Source organism: Sebastes fasciatus, chromosome 16 (assembly GCF_043250625.1).
Source record: "Sebastes fasciatus isolate fSebFas1 chromosome 16, fSebFas1.pri, whole genome shotgun sequence".
In the NCBI taxonomy this organism is placed as follows: Eukaryota; Metazoa; Chordata; class Actinopteri; order Perciformes; family Sebastidae; genus Sebastes; species Sebastes fasciatus.
In genome coordinates, this window is record NC_133810.1 from 16,169,880 (window position 1) to 16,186,222 (window position 16,343).

At 39.8% G+C, this 16,343-nt stretch overlaps 1 protein-coding gene and 1 long non-coding RNA gene across 14 annotated transcripts in view; one reads left to right on the forward strand and one right to left on the reverse strand.

The window, feature by feature from the left end:
- The first annotated feature begins 1,090 nt into the window (after nt 1-1,090).
- On the forward strand, nt 1,091-11,660 carry LOC141752196 (uncharacterized). 2 transcript variants are annotated; one of them, XR_012590176.1, is made up of 6 exons: nt 1,091-1,366; nt 2,978-3,098; nt 6,300-6,430; nt 8,274-8,345; nt 9,981-10,057; nt 11,532-11,660. It is a non-coding gene; the product is annotated as an uncharacterized LOC141752196 (long non-coding RNA). The 2 variants fall into 2 exon arrangements; XR_012590175.1 differs by lacking the exon at nt 8,274-8,345 and having other exon boundaries at nt 1,092-1,366.
- Nucleotides 3,908-16,343, reverse strand: part of trim3b (tripartite motif containing 3b) — a 42,388-nt gene continuing 29,952 nt past the window's right edge. For 11 of the 12 annotated variants that reach the window (XM_074609908.1, XM_074609909.1, XM_074609907.1 and 8 more), the window contains 14 exons: nt 15,949-16,059; nt 15,613-15,764; nt 14,904-15,084; nt 14,550-14,651; nt 13,770-13,868; nt 12,839-12,991; nt 12,145-12,523; nt 11,506-11,609; nt 11,195-11,362; nt 9,855-10,023; nt 9,280-9,321; nt 8,508-8,578; nt 6,278-6,418; nt 3,908-6,134 (listed from right to left, as the gene is read on the reverse strand). In XM_074609908.1, the coding sequence (XP_074466009.1) occupies nt 5,982-6,134; nt 6,278-6,418; nt 8,508-8,578; nt 9,280-9,321; nt 9,855-10,023; nt 11,195-11,362; nt 11,506-11,609; nt 12,145-12,523; nt 12,839-12,991; nt 13,770-13,868; nt 14,550-14,651; nt 14,904-15,084; nt 15,613-15,764; nt 15,949-16,059 (2,025 nt within the window). In that variant the 3' untranslated portion in view covers nt 3,908-5,981. The remainder of the gene's footprint in view (nt 6,135-6,277; nt 6,419-8,507; nt 8,579-9,279; nt 9,322-9,854; nt 10,024-11,194; nt 11,363-11,505; nt 11,610-12,144; nt 12,524-12,838; nt 12,992-13,769; nt 13,869-14,549; nt 14,652-14,903; nt 15,085-15,612; nt 15,765-15,948; nt 16,060-16,343) is intronic. The other variant, XM_074609910.1, reaches the window with a different exon arrangement.

Sequence of the window (16,343 nt, forward strand, 5' to 3'; positions counted from 1 at the left end):
TAACTTTGACAGCCCTAGTTTTTGCCACTTTGCTGCATCAAATTATTGAACTTGATTCATCGTTTCCTTCTCAAACTGAGTTTAGTGGCTGCACTAGCTGTTAAATGATTTGATTTTTTTACACCTGAACAACCAAGTTGTTGAACTTTGATTTGTGGAAATTCCTGTTAAGGACTTCTTTTTGTTTAAGAGGCTTTTTAATAGTGCTGTTGCTCCCTGTTTACTATTCTGGTCCAACATTCTCATTTAACCTTCTGAGACAGTTTGGTGTTGCCGATTCAGTTTTCATACTGCCAGAACATTTAAGGAGGAGGTGAGAAAAATGAGTTCTCTCCTCCTCCTGCTCTGGTAATGACTCAGTTAGTGACATTCTTTCTGGAATATTGTCTACTCATTAGACTGATAAAAACTATGTTTAAGCTGCACTACTGGGTGCCTGGCTCTACACACTGGTGGGACAACTTGTATCCATGGCAATGCCTGGGTTCTTCCTCGACAGAGGACACAACAGTTCAGCATTATAATGAGCACAAATTGTAATGGCTGCTTGTGTGACCTTATGCAACAGATTCTGAACGTCAGTCTTTTATGACTCATTTGGGTTACAGATAAAAGTCTCTAAAGATAGATGCAGATTTTGGCAGTTACACAGTGAAGATGCCGATATCTGATTTTTGCAGTAACATTCAGTATCTTTAAAAAGAATATTTGTGCTAATTCTGCTAAAAACAGTAAACATTTTATGGGAGGAAGTCTTTTTTAATGAGACGATGTTTATATAAAGAAGATGAAGAAAAATGCCGTAAGATCTAAAAATCACATTGCTACCAAAGAAACAAGATGAAGTCATCTTAGAGTTTTTATTTGAAACGTGATAGTATACTTTGGCATAAAAATGTCATATATAGTATGTCATGAAAAAGTGATAATAAATATAAAAAAATGTCATAGTATAGTATGCAATAAAAATGTCATTATATAGTATGTAGGAGCCATGTTTGTTTGTTTTGTTAAAGAACTACAAGCATGGATGTATTAAAAGAACTACAAGGCGTCGCAGTTTTAGTTTAAGTGACGCAATCACTGCGCGCCCGCCACGACACCTTGGCCATGAATCAGACACAGGTGTGTGTGATGAGGACGCCGAGAAGGAATTGTTTTTTTTACCGGTCGCTCCCAAGTAAAAGCTAAATGCAAAGAAGATTAAGTTTGTTTTCGCTTTAGTATCTTGATGTTGAGCTAAAGCGTCAGTTTGTGAATACTTTGATGGAGGCGTCGTTTATTTAGTTACGAGCGTAACGTGCTGCACATCAGCATGCTGCAACCCAACCAACCCTAGACCTTCAATCAACCCAACTAACAACAAGTAAGTGATGCATAATAAGCTACTGTGGATATTATAGGCCTTTTTCACGGAAGACATATTGACATGCCATAGTACAAATAATGAAATGAATGATGGCTGAATTTAATTTAGCTGCTTTGAATTCAGGGTCCTGGTGTTGTGCATGGTGGCTCAGTGTCACTCTCACTGGGCGTTAGTGTTACTAGTAATACCTGTGCTTTTCCTACTTTCAATTTTTATACAATACAAATTAAAATAATAATAATATATATATATATATTTTTTTGTTTTGTTTTGTTTATTTCTTTAAGCATGTTATACTGTGTCAGTCATAATCAGCTGTTGTTTTATTGCTATTATTATACTTGGGCTATGCGACCTCTATAGTTGGCCTACAATACTCCAATAATATTCCAACTGGAACATTACAGAGTTAAGGTGGTGTGTTTGTGTATAGTGCTAATACTTAAAGTGCTTTCCTGTGTTATTTGTAGCCTATAGTATCTCTCCATAACATTGAATAAAAAGGTACTATTAGGAGATTAGGTTTTGGGGATTGGGTTTTTGATTTAGAACTATGCAATGTCTTTGTTGTATTTTTAATTCTTGCAAGAGGCGGCACTGGTTATACAGAGTCACACAAAGTCTGCAGAAGAGTGCACTGCAGGAGATTATTACAATGTGATTATATAGAACTCTACAGCAGGGACTGTGAGAAAAGGAGTTGTTTTACACAGATAAGGAGTTGTTTTACTCAGACAGTGTCCAAGTAAAAGTCAATACCCAGTACTTTCCCACTACATGAGACAAAGAGCACACAGACAGTAACTTTCCACTGTTGCATAAAGAGGCATCGTTACATACATAGTCATTTTCCATTACAACCGTTATTATTGCTTATTAAATTATTATTTTTTTTATTTATCACATCCTTCGTGTGAACATTCAATTCTTCTGGAAATGTTTGCCCTGTAAAATCATATTTTATAAATCAGAAGAGCAAATTCAGAAATTGTTTTAAATAATGCATCATGAATTACATTTGTAAAAAAAAAAAAAAAAAAAAATTGTGACGAACAGTTCACTAATTATTTTACAAAAAGGACGTGAACATTGTATTGATAAATTACAGCATCCTCGTTTTCACCACCTGTACTGGCCCACTTCAAGCACTGCATTGAGCTTACAGTGTATAACTAGCTACAAGTCTGAAAGCCATTATAACAATTTGAAAAGCATTCTGTAGGCACATCAGCACTTCACTGGATGGATAAAAAATTATGTTTGGTGGATATTGACTCGGGGAACTCATGGTTTATGGATCTGAACAAAGAGCAGATTATCAGAAGTGAAAAAGAAAAATATATCCTTTGATGCACGTTTACAAGTATTTATATGACGTGGCAATTATTTGAACCGAATGACGCCGTATATTTTTCAAAGTCACGATTGAATGTCTTTGTTCACTGCACCATGTTGAATATCTTAATGCTGGTATGCAGTAGGCCATAAAAAAGTCACAGTATAGTATGTCGAAAAAGTCAAGTCATAGCATGGTTATGAATACACTGCATACATACAATATGAGTAGTATGAACAGTTTTAACAGTGTGTATGGTTGCTTTCAAAAAGGTGCAGAGTTCCTCGAGGTGTCAACTGTTTGGAGAAAGCTGTTGCTGAACCTGCTGATCGTGGAACGGAGAGTCCTGTAGCGCTACCCAAAGAGCAGGATGTAAAACGGTCAGTGGCCGAGGTGAGAGTTGTGCTATTACTGTCATAGTAAGGTGTGTCATAAAAAATATCATAATATAGTATGCCTTATGAGGGTCATAAAAAGTCATAGTGTCGACATTTAAAAAAAAAATCATAGTATTGTATGTATAAAAAAATTAAAAAAGTCATAGTATAGTATGTTGAAAAAAAAGTCAGTGTAGTATGTCAGAAAAGTCATAGAATAGTATGTTGAAATGTTTTTTAAAAGAATCAGTATAGTATGTCGAAAAAATTTAAGAAAAGTACTAGTATAGTATGTGGAATAAAAGTTATAGTATAGTATGTCGAAAAAATAAGTTATAGTATGTCGAAAAAAAGTCATAGAATAGTATGTTGAAATGTTTTTTAGAAGAACCAGTATAGTATGTTGAAAAAATTTAAGAAAAGTACTAGTATAGTATGTGGAATAAAGTTATAGTATGTCGAGAAAAAAAAAGCCACAGTATGTCGTAAAAAAAGTTATAGAATGTTGAAATGTTTTTTAAAAGAATCAGTATAGTATTTCCAAAACAGTCATATAGTATGTTGAAACAAAAGTCATAGTAAATCATGTCAAAAGAAAGTCATAGAATAGTATGTTGAAAAGAATTTAAAAAGTACTTATAGTATATCGAAAAAAAGTCAGTAGTATAATGTTGAAAAAAGTCATAGTATAGTACGTCGAAAAAAAGTTATAGTAGTTTGTCGATTTTTTTTTAAAAAGTACTCGTACTGTATGTTGAAAAAAAGTGGAGGCATTGATTAATTAACTGAAATCCTGTTATACAAAACAGAGCATTTGCACAATAGTTCTTAGTGTAATTCTTTAATATTTACAATCATACCTTTGCCATGATTACATAAATGTAGTGATTACTTCTTGTAAGACCGGCCTCTTGTAGTATACACCGTAGGATACACAAGATGGTTGATATACCGTTTCATTTATATGTGCTTCCTTTATTTCACACAGACGAGTGGGTCAGTGACAGTTACAGGTGAGACACAGACGTCAAAATAAAACCATAGGAACACAGGGGTCTGATTTATGGAGGAGGAAAGTCAAATCTGTCATTATAGAGTTTTCTATTAAATTGGGAAGACGGAATGGATTACAGATCAATTATCGGGCACAGACAGTTTATTCATAAAATACAGGTGAAAAACTTTCTGGTTTCAGCTGGTGTTGTGTTCTCAAGGAGCGACACAGAAAACCTTCAAAACACTGAGCAAATGAAAACAAATACTGGAAAAACCCATGATAAAGGTGCTTGTCAGCTACAACAAGAATGCGATTGTAATATACAGTAAACTTTGTGATTATGTTAAAAGGCTATACACAGAAGAATATATTACTCTTGCAAACTATATAACTCTTATAATATTTGTATTTTGTGCAATGTTCAACAACAACTTACAACGATACGTTTTGGCAGAAGGAAAAGTTACTGTTTAACTGGATGTGAGCTCTGGGAAGAGGCAAACGAGAGAACGGCTTTCAGTGCTACAAGTAGTTACAAGGCCTATATACGAAGATGTTTGGCAAAGAGGAGACAGTTCAAATGCACCAATTAGAAAAATAATTTGTAGAACAAATTATGTAGAAAAGAAAAAATAAATTAAGTCCTTTGGAAAAAAAAAAAAACGCAAATAATGTGTATACAACTTTGTTCCATTGATGTTTGCAAGTCATTCAGTTGGCTACTACTTGGCATGACCTTCTACTGTATTAGTATATGCTCCAGTGTTGATTCAGTAAGTTCTGTAATAAGCTGGCTATATAGTGAAATAACATGGACATCAAATCCATGTACACCTAAATATGCACACAGTATGTACAACTACATTAGGTTGTAGATATGAATACACAAAAGTGCAAGAACTAGTGGGGTCAGATATAAGAAGTTTGTTTTGGTTAATAGAAGAAGACAATTAGCTAGATGTGTTCAAAAACCTTTTTCTATTAACTGTTGTGCTTGTCTTTGGGTACCAAAATAAAAAGAAATGTGCATATAGGTCAACTCATCTTATGACTTAAAAGAAAACAAATCTATATCCATTTCTATATCCATGTGCAGGGATCTTGTCAGAGTGATGAGGTGCAAAATGAGAATAAGAAACAATTCCTTTTTAAAACAACACATTCCTGTCTGCATGTGTTGTGTATACTGATGTGAAATTGAAGGCAGTGATGACAGGGTCATTTTTTTTGGAGCACACCAACATGCAACGGTGTTCAAGGAAAGGCCTGAGCATTGTTATTTCAATCACAAAGCATCATCAGGAAACAGGTAGTACACTTCTGCGTCCGTGTCTCGCTTTGCTTGCTGGGAGTGTAGCCAATCTGCATTGCCCCAAAAGATTGCAGTGAATCACCAACTTCAGACTGGCAGGCTATCTACTGGTGAGAAATACAGCTGCAATGCCTTGTTCCAGAAATTAATTTGGTTTTGGTTAAAAACACTTCTGGTAGACAGACCATGAGTGATCAAATAGGGAAATATTTAATTACGGGATGTTTTATTCCTTGGATGCTTGTGAAATAAAATTTCTTTCTTAACCTTTATTTCACCAGGATAGTCTCGAGTTATTTTTTCCTCAGTCACTTCTTGCAATCGTTTTTGGGATAAGTAGTTTATTGTCTTTAAAACACATTTTAATTCCACTAAATTTGGAGTTTTTCATGTAAACATTTTTTCTCAGATTTCTTTGTCTGAAGCTCTGAATATTAGATTTTCTAAAATATGTACAGACAAAATCAAAATGAAGTTCATTTGTGGAACCACTGTAAAGTGTGCAGGCACGTTGCAGATCTATGTCCACAAGCAGTACGTGACGTTCATTTGTCTAAGCGGGGTTTGCGTCGGCGATGTCTTTCCTCAGCCTACTGCAGATATCTGTAAACCTTAAAGCAGTGGTTTCCAGAGTCGGCAACAGCCACATGTCCATCTGAGGTGAGGGCGAGGCCCTGGGGGCCGTACAGCGGGTCTGCTGAGGTGTTGATGTAAGATAAGAAGGAGCCTGTGCTGTCAAACACCTGAAATAGAAAAGTACAAAGGTTAGAGGTTATGTTGAAACAAACTATAGTGGTAGCAATAACAAAATACTCTGCAGGTTTCAAGCTGCTGTGCTTATTATTTTCAATATAAAATGTGTCCTTTTGAATATCGCCTGTCTCACCTGTATTCTGCTGTTTCCCCAGTCAGCTACAATGATGTTTCCGTTGGCGTCCACGGCCACACCAGTGGGAGCATTGAACTGGCCATTGCCTTCACCATGAGAGCCAAATTTGAACAAGAACTCTCCATCTGCATTGTACACCTGGGACATAAAGTGAGTAAAACACACATTTTCTCTACGTATCCATGTGCACTTTGATATATTCAATCGGCATAAATTATATACAGAATACATGCATACTATTGGTTTTGTGTTATTAGTCCTACTTGTATTAGTTATTACAGCTGCTGGGCTATCATTGTGGCTTGTCACTCTGTGTCTCTTTCGCTCTCTCTCTCCCTCACTCACTCTGTCTCTGTCCTTCTCTCTCTCTGTCTGTCCCTCACTCTGTCTTTGTCTGTCTGTCTCTCTCTCTCCGTCTCCCTCCGTCTGTCCGTCTCTCTCTCTTCCCCTCTGTCTCTCTCTCTCTCTTCCCCTCTCCCTCACTCTCCCTCTTTCTCTGTCTCTCTCCCTCACTAACTGTCTCTCCCTCCCCCTCTGTCTCTCTCTCCCCCTCACTAACTCTGTCTCTGTCCCTCACTCTCTGTCTCACTGTCTCTCCCTCTCTCCCTCCCCCTCACTAAGTCTCTCTCTCTCTTCCCCTCACTCGCTCTGTCTCTCCCTCACCAACTCTGTCCCTCTTTCTCTCTCCCTCACTAACTCTGTCCGTCTCCCTCCCTCTCTACCTCACTAAGTCTCTGTCTCCCTCACCCTCCGTCTCTCTCTCTGTCTGTCTCCCTCTCTCTTCCCCTCACTAACTCTCCCTCACTCCGTCTCTCTCCCCCTCTCCCTCACCCCCTCACTGTCTCTGTCCCTCTCTCTCTCACTCTCTGTCTCTCCCACTCCCCCTCTGTCTCCCTCTCCCTCACTAACTCTGTCCGTCTCCCTCTCTATCTCCCTCTCCCCCTCTAAGTCTCTCTGTCACTCTGTCTCTCCCCCTCCCTCTCTCTTCCCCTCTCCCTCAGTCTCACTAACTGTCTGTCTCTCTCCCTCTGTCTCTTCCCCTCACTAACTCTGTCCCTCTCTTTCTCTGTCTCCCCCTGTCCCTCCCCCTCACTCTGTGTCCCTCTCTTTCTGTCTCTCCCTCTCTCTGTCCCCCACTCACTCTGTCCCTCTCTTTCTCCCTCTCCCCCTCTCTCTCTCTCCTCACTAACTCTGTCCCTCTCCCCCTCTTTCTCCCTCACTAAGTCGCTCTGTCTCTCTCCCTCACTCACTCTGTCTCTCCCCCTCCCTCTCTCTTCCCCTCTGACTCTCTCCGTCTCTCTCCCCCTGTCTCTTTCCCACTCTCCCTCTGTCTCTCTCTCCCCCTCACTAACTCTGTCCCACTCTGTCTCTCCCTTTCTCCCTCACTCCCTCTGTCTCTCCCCCTCTCCCTCACTGTCTCTCTCCCTCCCTAAGTCTGTCTCTCTGTCTCCCTCTCTCTTCCCCTCACTGTCTCTCTCTCTTCCCCTCACTAACTCTGTCCCTCTCTCCCCCTCCCTCTGTCCCTCAGTCTCTTCCCCTCTCCCCCTCACTAAGTCTCTCTCTCTCTTCCCGTCACTGTCTCTCTCCCCCTTTCCGTCTCTCTCTCTCTCACTCTGTCTCTTCCCCTCACTCTGTCCCCTCTTTCTCTCCTCACTAACCCTCTCCCTCACTCTGTCTCTTCCCCTCTCCCCCTCACTAAGTCTTCCCCTCACTGTCTCCCTCTGTCCATCTCTCACTAAGTCTGTCTCCCCCTCACTCTCCCTGTCTCTCTCTTTCTCTGTCTCCCCCTCTCCGTGTGTCTCTCTCCCTCCCCCCTCTCTCTCCCCCTCACTAACTGTCTCACGCTCTCCCCCTCACTCTCTCTGTCTCTCTCTCCCTCTCTAACTCTGTCTGTCCCTCACTCTGTCCCTGTGTGTCTCTGTCTCCCTCCTCACTCTCTCTCTGTGTGTCTCTCCCACTCTGTCACTCTCCGTCTGTCCCTCTCTCTCTGCAGATGGCCGCCCACCCGGTTCTGTCCCTGGCCACAGCGTGCTTGGTGGATCTTGTTGGGTCTCTAAACTATGGTGTACGGTCTAAGACCTGCTCTATATATAAAGCTTCTTGAGATAACTTCTGTTGTGATTTGACGCTATACAAAAATAAAATAAATTGAATGCATCAAACTGAATGTATACTACTTATGCTTGAAGTAATTCATATTTTGAGTGCAGGACAATGTATGTCTTACCTTTACAGAGTGATTGTGAAAATCGGTCACAATAATTTCATTCTTGTTGTTCACTGCAACAAAGTGCGGACCTGGATAAGGAGAGAGGCAGGTTAATGTGAACTTTGCTGTACTTGGAACAGAAACAGATTCCTGTAGGTTTACACCATTTCGTTTACTGTTAGTAGGCTGTTGAAACACAAATTTCAGCTACTTGTGCCTAAAGCTACAATCACAAAACCTTGTTTAATCAGATGGTTAGCTGTTCTGATTTGCCTGGATTAGTTTGATTGCATTGTTTTCATGCGAGTTACAATTGTTTTCCAGTTTTTTTCAGAATGTCAAAACAGTACTAAAACTCTAAATTAGATTATAAGGCTCTGAGATTCACCATAAACACTGATGGATTTAAAACAAATTTATCATGAGTAGCTACTAATGTGACGTGAAACCTATTGGCGGAGTTACCCACTAATTAGCTCGGTGGCTTCCAACACTGATTGTCTCGTAGCAAACGGGGAACATCGGTTAGTTTCAGTGAAAATCATTCATACTAACCATTGACACAAAAACCACAATGCACATGACAAAATGTTCCTTATTGTAATAGAAAGTGATTATTACAATGGCATGTACTGTACTTGTATTTCTGATTATTATTGTACAGGCACAGCTTTGATTTGTTAACAATCTGAGCTCTCAGGAGGGCAGACACATGATCAGGGAGTTGGGTTAGACAGAGGGCACTGCACTGTGGGATTAAGGTTGCAGCAAGGCCACACTTAGTACTTACTGAAAACTGAGCCAGATTTATTAAAGTTTGGGCCAAGTTTTTCTGGATTGAAAAACAGGAGGAAGAACAGAAAAAAGGAAAATAGGTAGTCAGAGATAAAGGATAAGCAAAGAAGAAAATGGAGTAGGGTGGTCCGCACAGGCGTTGTTTATGGGGGGAGCAGGGGGCCACTGCATCGCCTGCGGTTTTGCCTACAAGTATATACAGTCTTACATTTTTAAATAGAATACAACATGTGATGCAATGCATTGGTCTATATTCAGACAGAATGAGAGCACAAGAGTAAATTGTTTTTCTCAAACTGGTGGTAAAGGTTTCAACAAAACCATGTATTGATTTTATTCCTTGCTAGTCTTATTTACTGTATTTATGTTTTTAAAAATCCCAAATAATATATAGTATCCATGTGATATTTCATGTTGTCATATATTATGCTAAATATGTGAAAAATCATGACAGATTTACATTAAAAGTCAGTAGACACTACTGCCCCACTGGCAGATCACGTCATTAAAAGAGAGCATTGTTAAAAACAGGACTTTCATTACATCGTTACATTGAGGCCTCCTTCTCACCTGCAAACTGTCTGTCAGACGTCCCCCTGCCTCCAAACTTAGTCACCAACTTCCCATTAGATTGAAAGATGAAGACACAGCATGCCTTGTTGTCCACAGTGATGATGTGTCCATTCTTGTCCACAGCCACACCTTTAGGACCCATGAGCCGGCCTGCGCCAATCTTATTCTGCGAGGGAGGAAGACGAAGAAGATTTTAGTAGGTAAAGAAAAACGTGAAAGACATAGAATTTACCAGCCATGACAGAGTATAGTATATCGAAAGAAGTCAATAATCATAGTCTAATATGTCAAAAAAGGTCAAAAAGTCATAGTGTAGTATGCCACAATATGTCATAAGTCATAAAAAATCTGTATAATGTCGAAAAAATAAAAAGTCATAGTATATGTCTTAAAAATAAAATAAGTAATAGTATAGCATGTCATAAAAAGGCCATAGTATAGTAGGTCATGTAAATGTCGTAAAAAGTCTGTATAATATGTAATCATACAAAGTCATAGTATAGTATGTCGAAAAAAATCACAAAAAGTCATAGTACAGTACATAGATAAGTCGAAAAGTTATAAAAAATCACAGTATAGTATGTCGAAAAAAGTCCTAAAAATGTCAGTGTCGATAAAGCTCATAAAAAGTTATAGTATAGTATTTTTTTTTAAATTCGTAGTACAGTATGTCGATAAAAGTCAGTACAGCATGTTTAGTATAGTACGTCATAAAAAGTCAAAGTACAGTATGTCGAAAAAATAAGTCATATATTATGTCAAAAAAAATAAGTCATATAGTATGTCAAAAAAAGTAATATAGTATGTCAAAAAAAAAAAAAGTCACAGTAAAGTATGTTGATAAAAGTCAAAAAAGGTCATGGTATAGTATTTTTGGAAAAAAGTCATAATACAGTATGTTGAAAATATTCATAAAATTGTCATAGTAAAGTACGTCATAAAAATGCGATTTCAAATGTCACAGTATATTATGTCATAAAAAAGCAGGGAATGTAAATGTCGTAAAAAGTCCGTATAGTGTGTCGAAAAAAATCATAAAAAGTCATAGTACAGTACGTCGATAAGTCATAAAAAAATTGTAGTATAGTATCGATAAAAGTCATAGTACAGCACGTTTCCAAAAAATCGTAGTCATACTATAGTACATCGATAAAAGTCATAAAAAGTCAAAGTACAGTATGTCGAAAAAAGTCATAGTATGGTATGTTGAAAAAAGCCAGCAAGTCAAAAATGGTCATAAAAAGGTCACAGTATAATATGTAATAAAAAACATGAAAAAAGCCATAGTATAGTATGTCATAAAAAATGTAACCTAATATCAATCTATGAGATCTCACCTTAAATTTGCCGTCAGAGGAGAAGATGCTGACCCATCGATTGTCATAGTCGGCCACCACAATGTCACCGTTCATATCAACAGTGACGCCTGTCGGTCTCTGCAGTTGTCCCGGAGACCGACCTCTGACCCCAAAGCGCATCTTAAACTGGCCATCATTGGAGAATACCTGTAATTGGTTTTAATCAAAGAGCCCCTTTTGAGTGAAATGTGTCATAATCACAGTACTACAACAGTATTTTCCTATTCTATTTGATCACAAATGCATCATGGTTGCATTGACATGCATTTTCCTCTCTGTGTCTGTCTCACCTGTATGCACTGGTTGTTGCTGTCAGCCACCACCACTCTGCCGTTACAAGAGGCTGAGATTCCCTGCAGATTTGTGAACTCCCCTTTTTCTCTGCCCCGGGAACCTGACAAATAAATAATAACACACTCAGTAAATGTGCAATTTCATATTTTCATCTTGCTCTCAGTGTGTAATAAAGGCTCATACCAGTGGTTTTGGACTAAAAATTGCATATACTACTGATCATTTTTCAAGCATAACTTAAATGTTGGAATTGGTTTTCTACCTTCCAGGCAAATGCAGGTTTCGATTCATGTCAGTAACGTTCAAAAATGAACTGACAAAGACCTGCTTGAGAAAGGCAATCCTTCACAGTGAGAATGTATCTTTGTATGGCATGCATTTTAAGTAAGCGAAAACCAAATTCTCCCCATTACATCCATATTTGTTTTCAACGTTTTATCTTCCGACAACGTACTGTAGCTTGTCAGTGTTTTTTTTCTGGATGAAACATCCATCAAGTTACAGCAAGTTGATCTAAAAACTTGTGGTATGGCTTAGAAACTAGTTTGCAGTGATGACAAGCCTAATGTCTACATGGTACTTGGTTTGACATGTACAGTGTTTGAACCTTCTCTCCTGGATGGGTCATCTCTTACCCACTCTGTAGATGAGCTCATCCTCAATGGGGTTCTCCTTTTTCTTGGTTGTGCTGTACATGCTGGAAGGTCGACGCACTGCTTTCTGCCGTATGTGGCCCCCTGTTCCGCTGGGAGACTTCACCCTCCTCTTCACGTCATCTGGAGATTGTGGCACATCTGAGGGCTTGATCGCCCGCAGGCGGAACGGACTGCCACGTATCGGCTGGCCGTACAGCAACAGAGCGAAAGAGTACTCTCCCTCAGAGCGTAACGTGTAGCCCACCTCGTATGTCCCGTTCTTATTGTCCGCTATATCCGCCTCTGCAATGCGACTCCCGTCAGCAGAAGTTATCTCTGCTTTTAAAAGAGCATTTCCTGTTCGCACCAGCTCCCCATCCTGCAAAGAGAGGTCATTAGTTCAATTTCAGAACAAAAAAAAAATATCTTGTTGTTCAAGCAATACAGTAGACACATCACAAGCTCCTAACAGATTTGTTTTTGATAATAATAATAATCGCTGTTAATTGCCTTGGTGACCAGAGTGGCCACCATAAAATAACTGATTTCATGCAAGAGAACAAGAGAAAAATAGCATGAAATGGGAATTTGAACGATAAACTAAACTTAGGTATGAGACTAAAGCAAATAAACACATTAGATTCACTTTACATATGTAGAAAATGGCAGTGAGACTAACTATTAAAGACCGTACTTTGTCTTTTGTTGTCACAGTAATTGTGTGGTGTTGCCCAGTCGCTGCATGGCGGAGGCCCTCTCCTGTGGCGACAGAGGTGTGAGCCACAGCGGCTGTAGTGAGGAGAACTCCCAGGTTCTGGATGGAGCGCCGCAGACCTTCAGTCTCCACCTAGAGCAAATAGCACACAAGATAAACAATATTTTCCACTGAATAATCCCTTGTTGCTCTAAGAAGTTACTTTTTCATGGTTGGTTCCATGTGATGTATGGTGACAAATGACCACAAAATAATCCCATAATGCTCAAATAAGACAAGTATATGCTACCTGCCTGGGGTGAAACTGGCTAGTGAAGAAAGTCAAGCATCTATCAAGCTAAAGACTATAAGGACCAATTGTCATTGGTGCTTTCATATATATCTATATAATATTTATATATACACCTATTTTTTCACTACTTGTGTACATAACTGTCCTGCCTATTCCTCACCTTTATCTGTCCAACTTTGTTGTCCTAGTTCCTAGCTGTTTGTATTTGCATTCTGTGTAAGTACATAGAGAGATGCATAAAAACGGAGTCAAATTCCTTGTATGTATGTACCTGGCAAATAAAACTGATTCTGAAATTAAAAACATGGACCATTAAGGCTGTGCTTGTGATTTTCTTTTGGAACAGACGCCGTCAAAAGACCCAACTAACACAACTTTTGTGTCTATGTTCTACAAAATCAGTTTTTCTTACAGCAATCAACCCAAGCTGAAGTGAGAAAAGGTTTAAAACGCCCACATTTTTAAGAAAACATGAAAAACAAACCTCATATTTCATATTTATAACAAGTGAAAGTTCACAACTAAAAAACTAAGCCTCATTTTTAGACCATGTGGGAATATCAGTCAGAAAGCAAGAGCAAAGGAATAGTTTGAATAAAAAAAAAAAACAGGTGATACCTGACAGTCCAGGTGTGCATTCTGATGTGGTCTCTCTGGGAAGTCATGTTTGGCCAGCGCTGTTACCCGCTCACTCATCTGCTTCTGAACCAGCAGCACCTACACTTCCAAAAGACACATATTACATTGTAAGTTGTTTTTTTAATGCAAAAGTCAAGCTCACATCCTGCTACACACTACAAAACATTTGATTGGCTGATTCTCACAATGTGCTGCAACCATATACTATATATAAAGATGGACGACATGACCGCCCTCCAAAAGTGAAGCCAAAACATCTAGATTGCCTCCTGGTGGCTGGCTGCAGTTGAGGTCATAAATTCCACCCCCCTCTATGTTAGCTGATGGGACATGGGCCAAACTAAAAAATTAAAGTACACGTCAAATAAATTTTTCCCAAAGATGTTTTCCGTCATTTTAGGTAGTTCTTATCACGCTAATCTATGTCCAAGTGTTAATTTTTCGAATAAGTTTGGTTTTAATTAGTTATTTGATGCTATAAAAAGGAGGTGGGACGTCATGATTGACAGCTGCGATTCTCTCTTGCTAGCAAGCTGCGGCCGTGCTCGGATCGCAATTTGTTCGGTTGGTGTGTGGGCGGGACCTTGATGCAGCGGCACCACCGACCGATCACTCCTGCGCAGACTCTGGCTCCATATTACGTCAATATCTCAAGACGGCAGCTCCCGTATCTGGGATATTTTGGCTTTACTTTTGTACAGTCTATGGTTGTAACCTGTTTGATGGCCTGTTTGTACAAATCAAAATCTGCCAGCCCACCTCAGTAGCACTCCCATGGCTGAGAGCCTGCTCAGTAAAGCTGCAGCTACTCTGGATGTGTTCCTTCCCCTGGAGGAGAGATGAAAGCTGGGCCTGCAGGACCTGCACTCAGGTAAGTGGAAGATAAGAGACACAAAAGAGCAAGAAGAGGAGGAGAGAGGAGGAGTGGAAAAGATAGCAGTCAGAAGTATGTTTACGGGAATGGGAGACATGTGGCAGGTTATGCTCGACTACTTGTTTGGAAAGTGACTGAGTGTGTCTCTGCATCTGCCAATGAGTGCACAAAAAGATGCAAGTACACCTGCATGACTGCATGCACCCTATATGTGAATGAATGTGTGCAACATAACTAACCTTCTGCTTAGTGCTGCAGATGTTCTCCAGGTCTGTGATAAGGGCCATCTTGCGCTGATGCAGCGCCCGCTCCAGCTCTTCAAACGTACTGGTAATCTCCGCTACTGCCTCATTCTTCCTTTCATTCAGCTGCCGGGAGATTTCACTCACCAGCTCGATGGACGCTGTTAGCTGAGGGAGCCTGCAAGATGACACAGAAAAAAATATCTGATGAAGAACTAGCTATAAAGCTACAAAAACTACAATTAATCTTTAATGAAAATGGGCTTTTGCCACTCTACCCAGTACCATATTGACATGACAGACACAGCATAGCATAGCTTAGTTCAGTGGTTCCCAACCTTTTTCCTTCATTGTATTATGTATTTATTTTTAACAATCATACATATTTAATAGGCTTCTTTTTTGACAAATTCAATGTTTTCTTCTCCCTGACGCTTGGTCATTGTTCTAATAGTTCTTTGGCTGTTTTAACTGCGTACTTCTCTAATTCTTTACTTACAAAGAAAAGTTGTCTTACACCCCTTAAAATCAAGAAGGCCTCGCGAAGCCCCCCACGGAACTTAGGAGTCAGGACCCCCAGATTGGGATCGAGTGGCATAGGTGATCTTTGATGGCAGATGCCACATCTGGGCCAAAAGCTTAAGCTTCCAAACACCTGATGTGAAGGAAATATTCTGAAAGCTTTATCAAGGTATCAAGTCCCCACCTGCTAAGTATGGCATCCAGCTGTGTCTTCAGCGCAGCTTTGTGCTGTTCCACGACGTCCCGCAGAGGAACAGTCACATGCTCCCGGTGCTCGCCCTCTGTACAGTCCAAACACATGGCAGTCTCACACGACTCGCAGTAGAACTCCATCACCTGCAGAGGGAGACAAACTGAGTAAAAAAAAGCTCATTCACTCTTGCTGGGCATAGCAGGTAAGTAAGGCATTTGAAGATTCAGTTTCTACTACATGAATTATTGCTAAAAAAATAAAAGAGGTAACGGCAATTTTGTGAGTGAGGTGATGACTGGAATGAGGCGTCACAAAAGGGCTTCCCACCTTTCCCTCGTGGTTTGGGCAGCAGAGGGGCTTCCCTGCAGCTGCAGCGCCGATTGACTCCAGGGCACTGCAGGCCTCCGGCCGCGAGCACTCCGGGTCTCGTTGAAGGACCTGGTTGAAAACATTTTAAAATTCAGCATACTGCTTTTCAATACTTTCAATAGACTTGTAAGATGATGATTTCTTTTCTTATTTACTGTGAAGGGTTTGTTTCTTTTCCATTTTAATATTTTTTGGGGCATTTTTCCCCCTATTTGGCAGTGGACAATTGAGAGGTGACAGGAGGTGACAGGAATCATAGGGAGAGAGGAGGCGAATGACATGGAAAAAAGTTCCCTGGCCAGAATAAAATCAAACCGGGGAGGTAACAATATATGGTATGGTATGGTATAGGG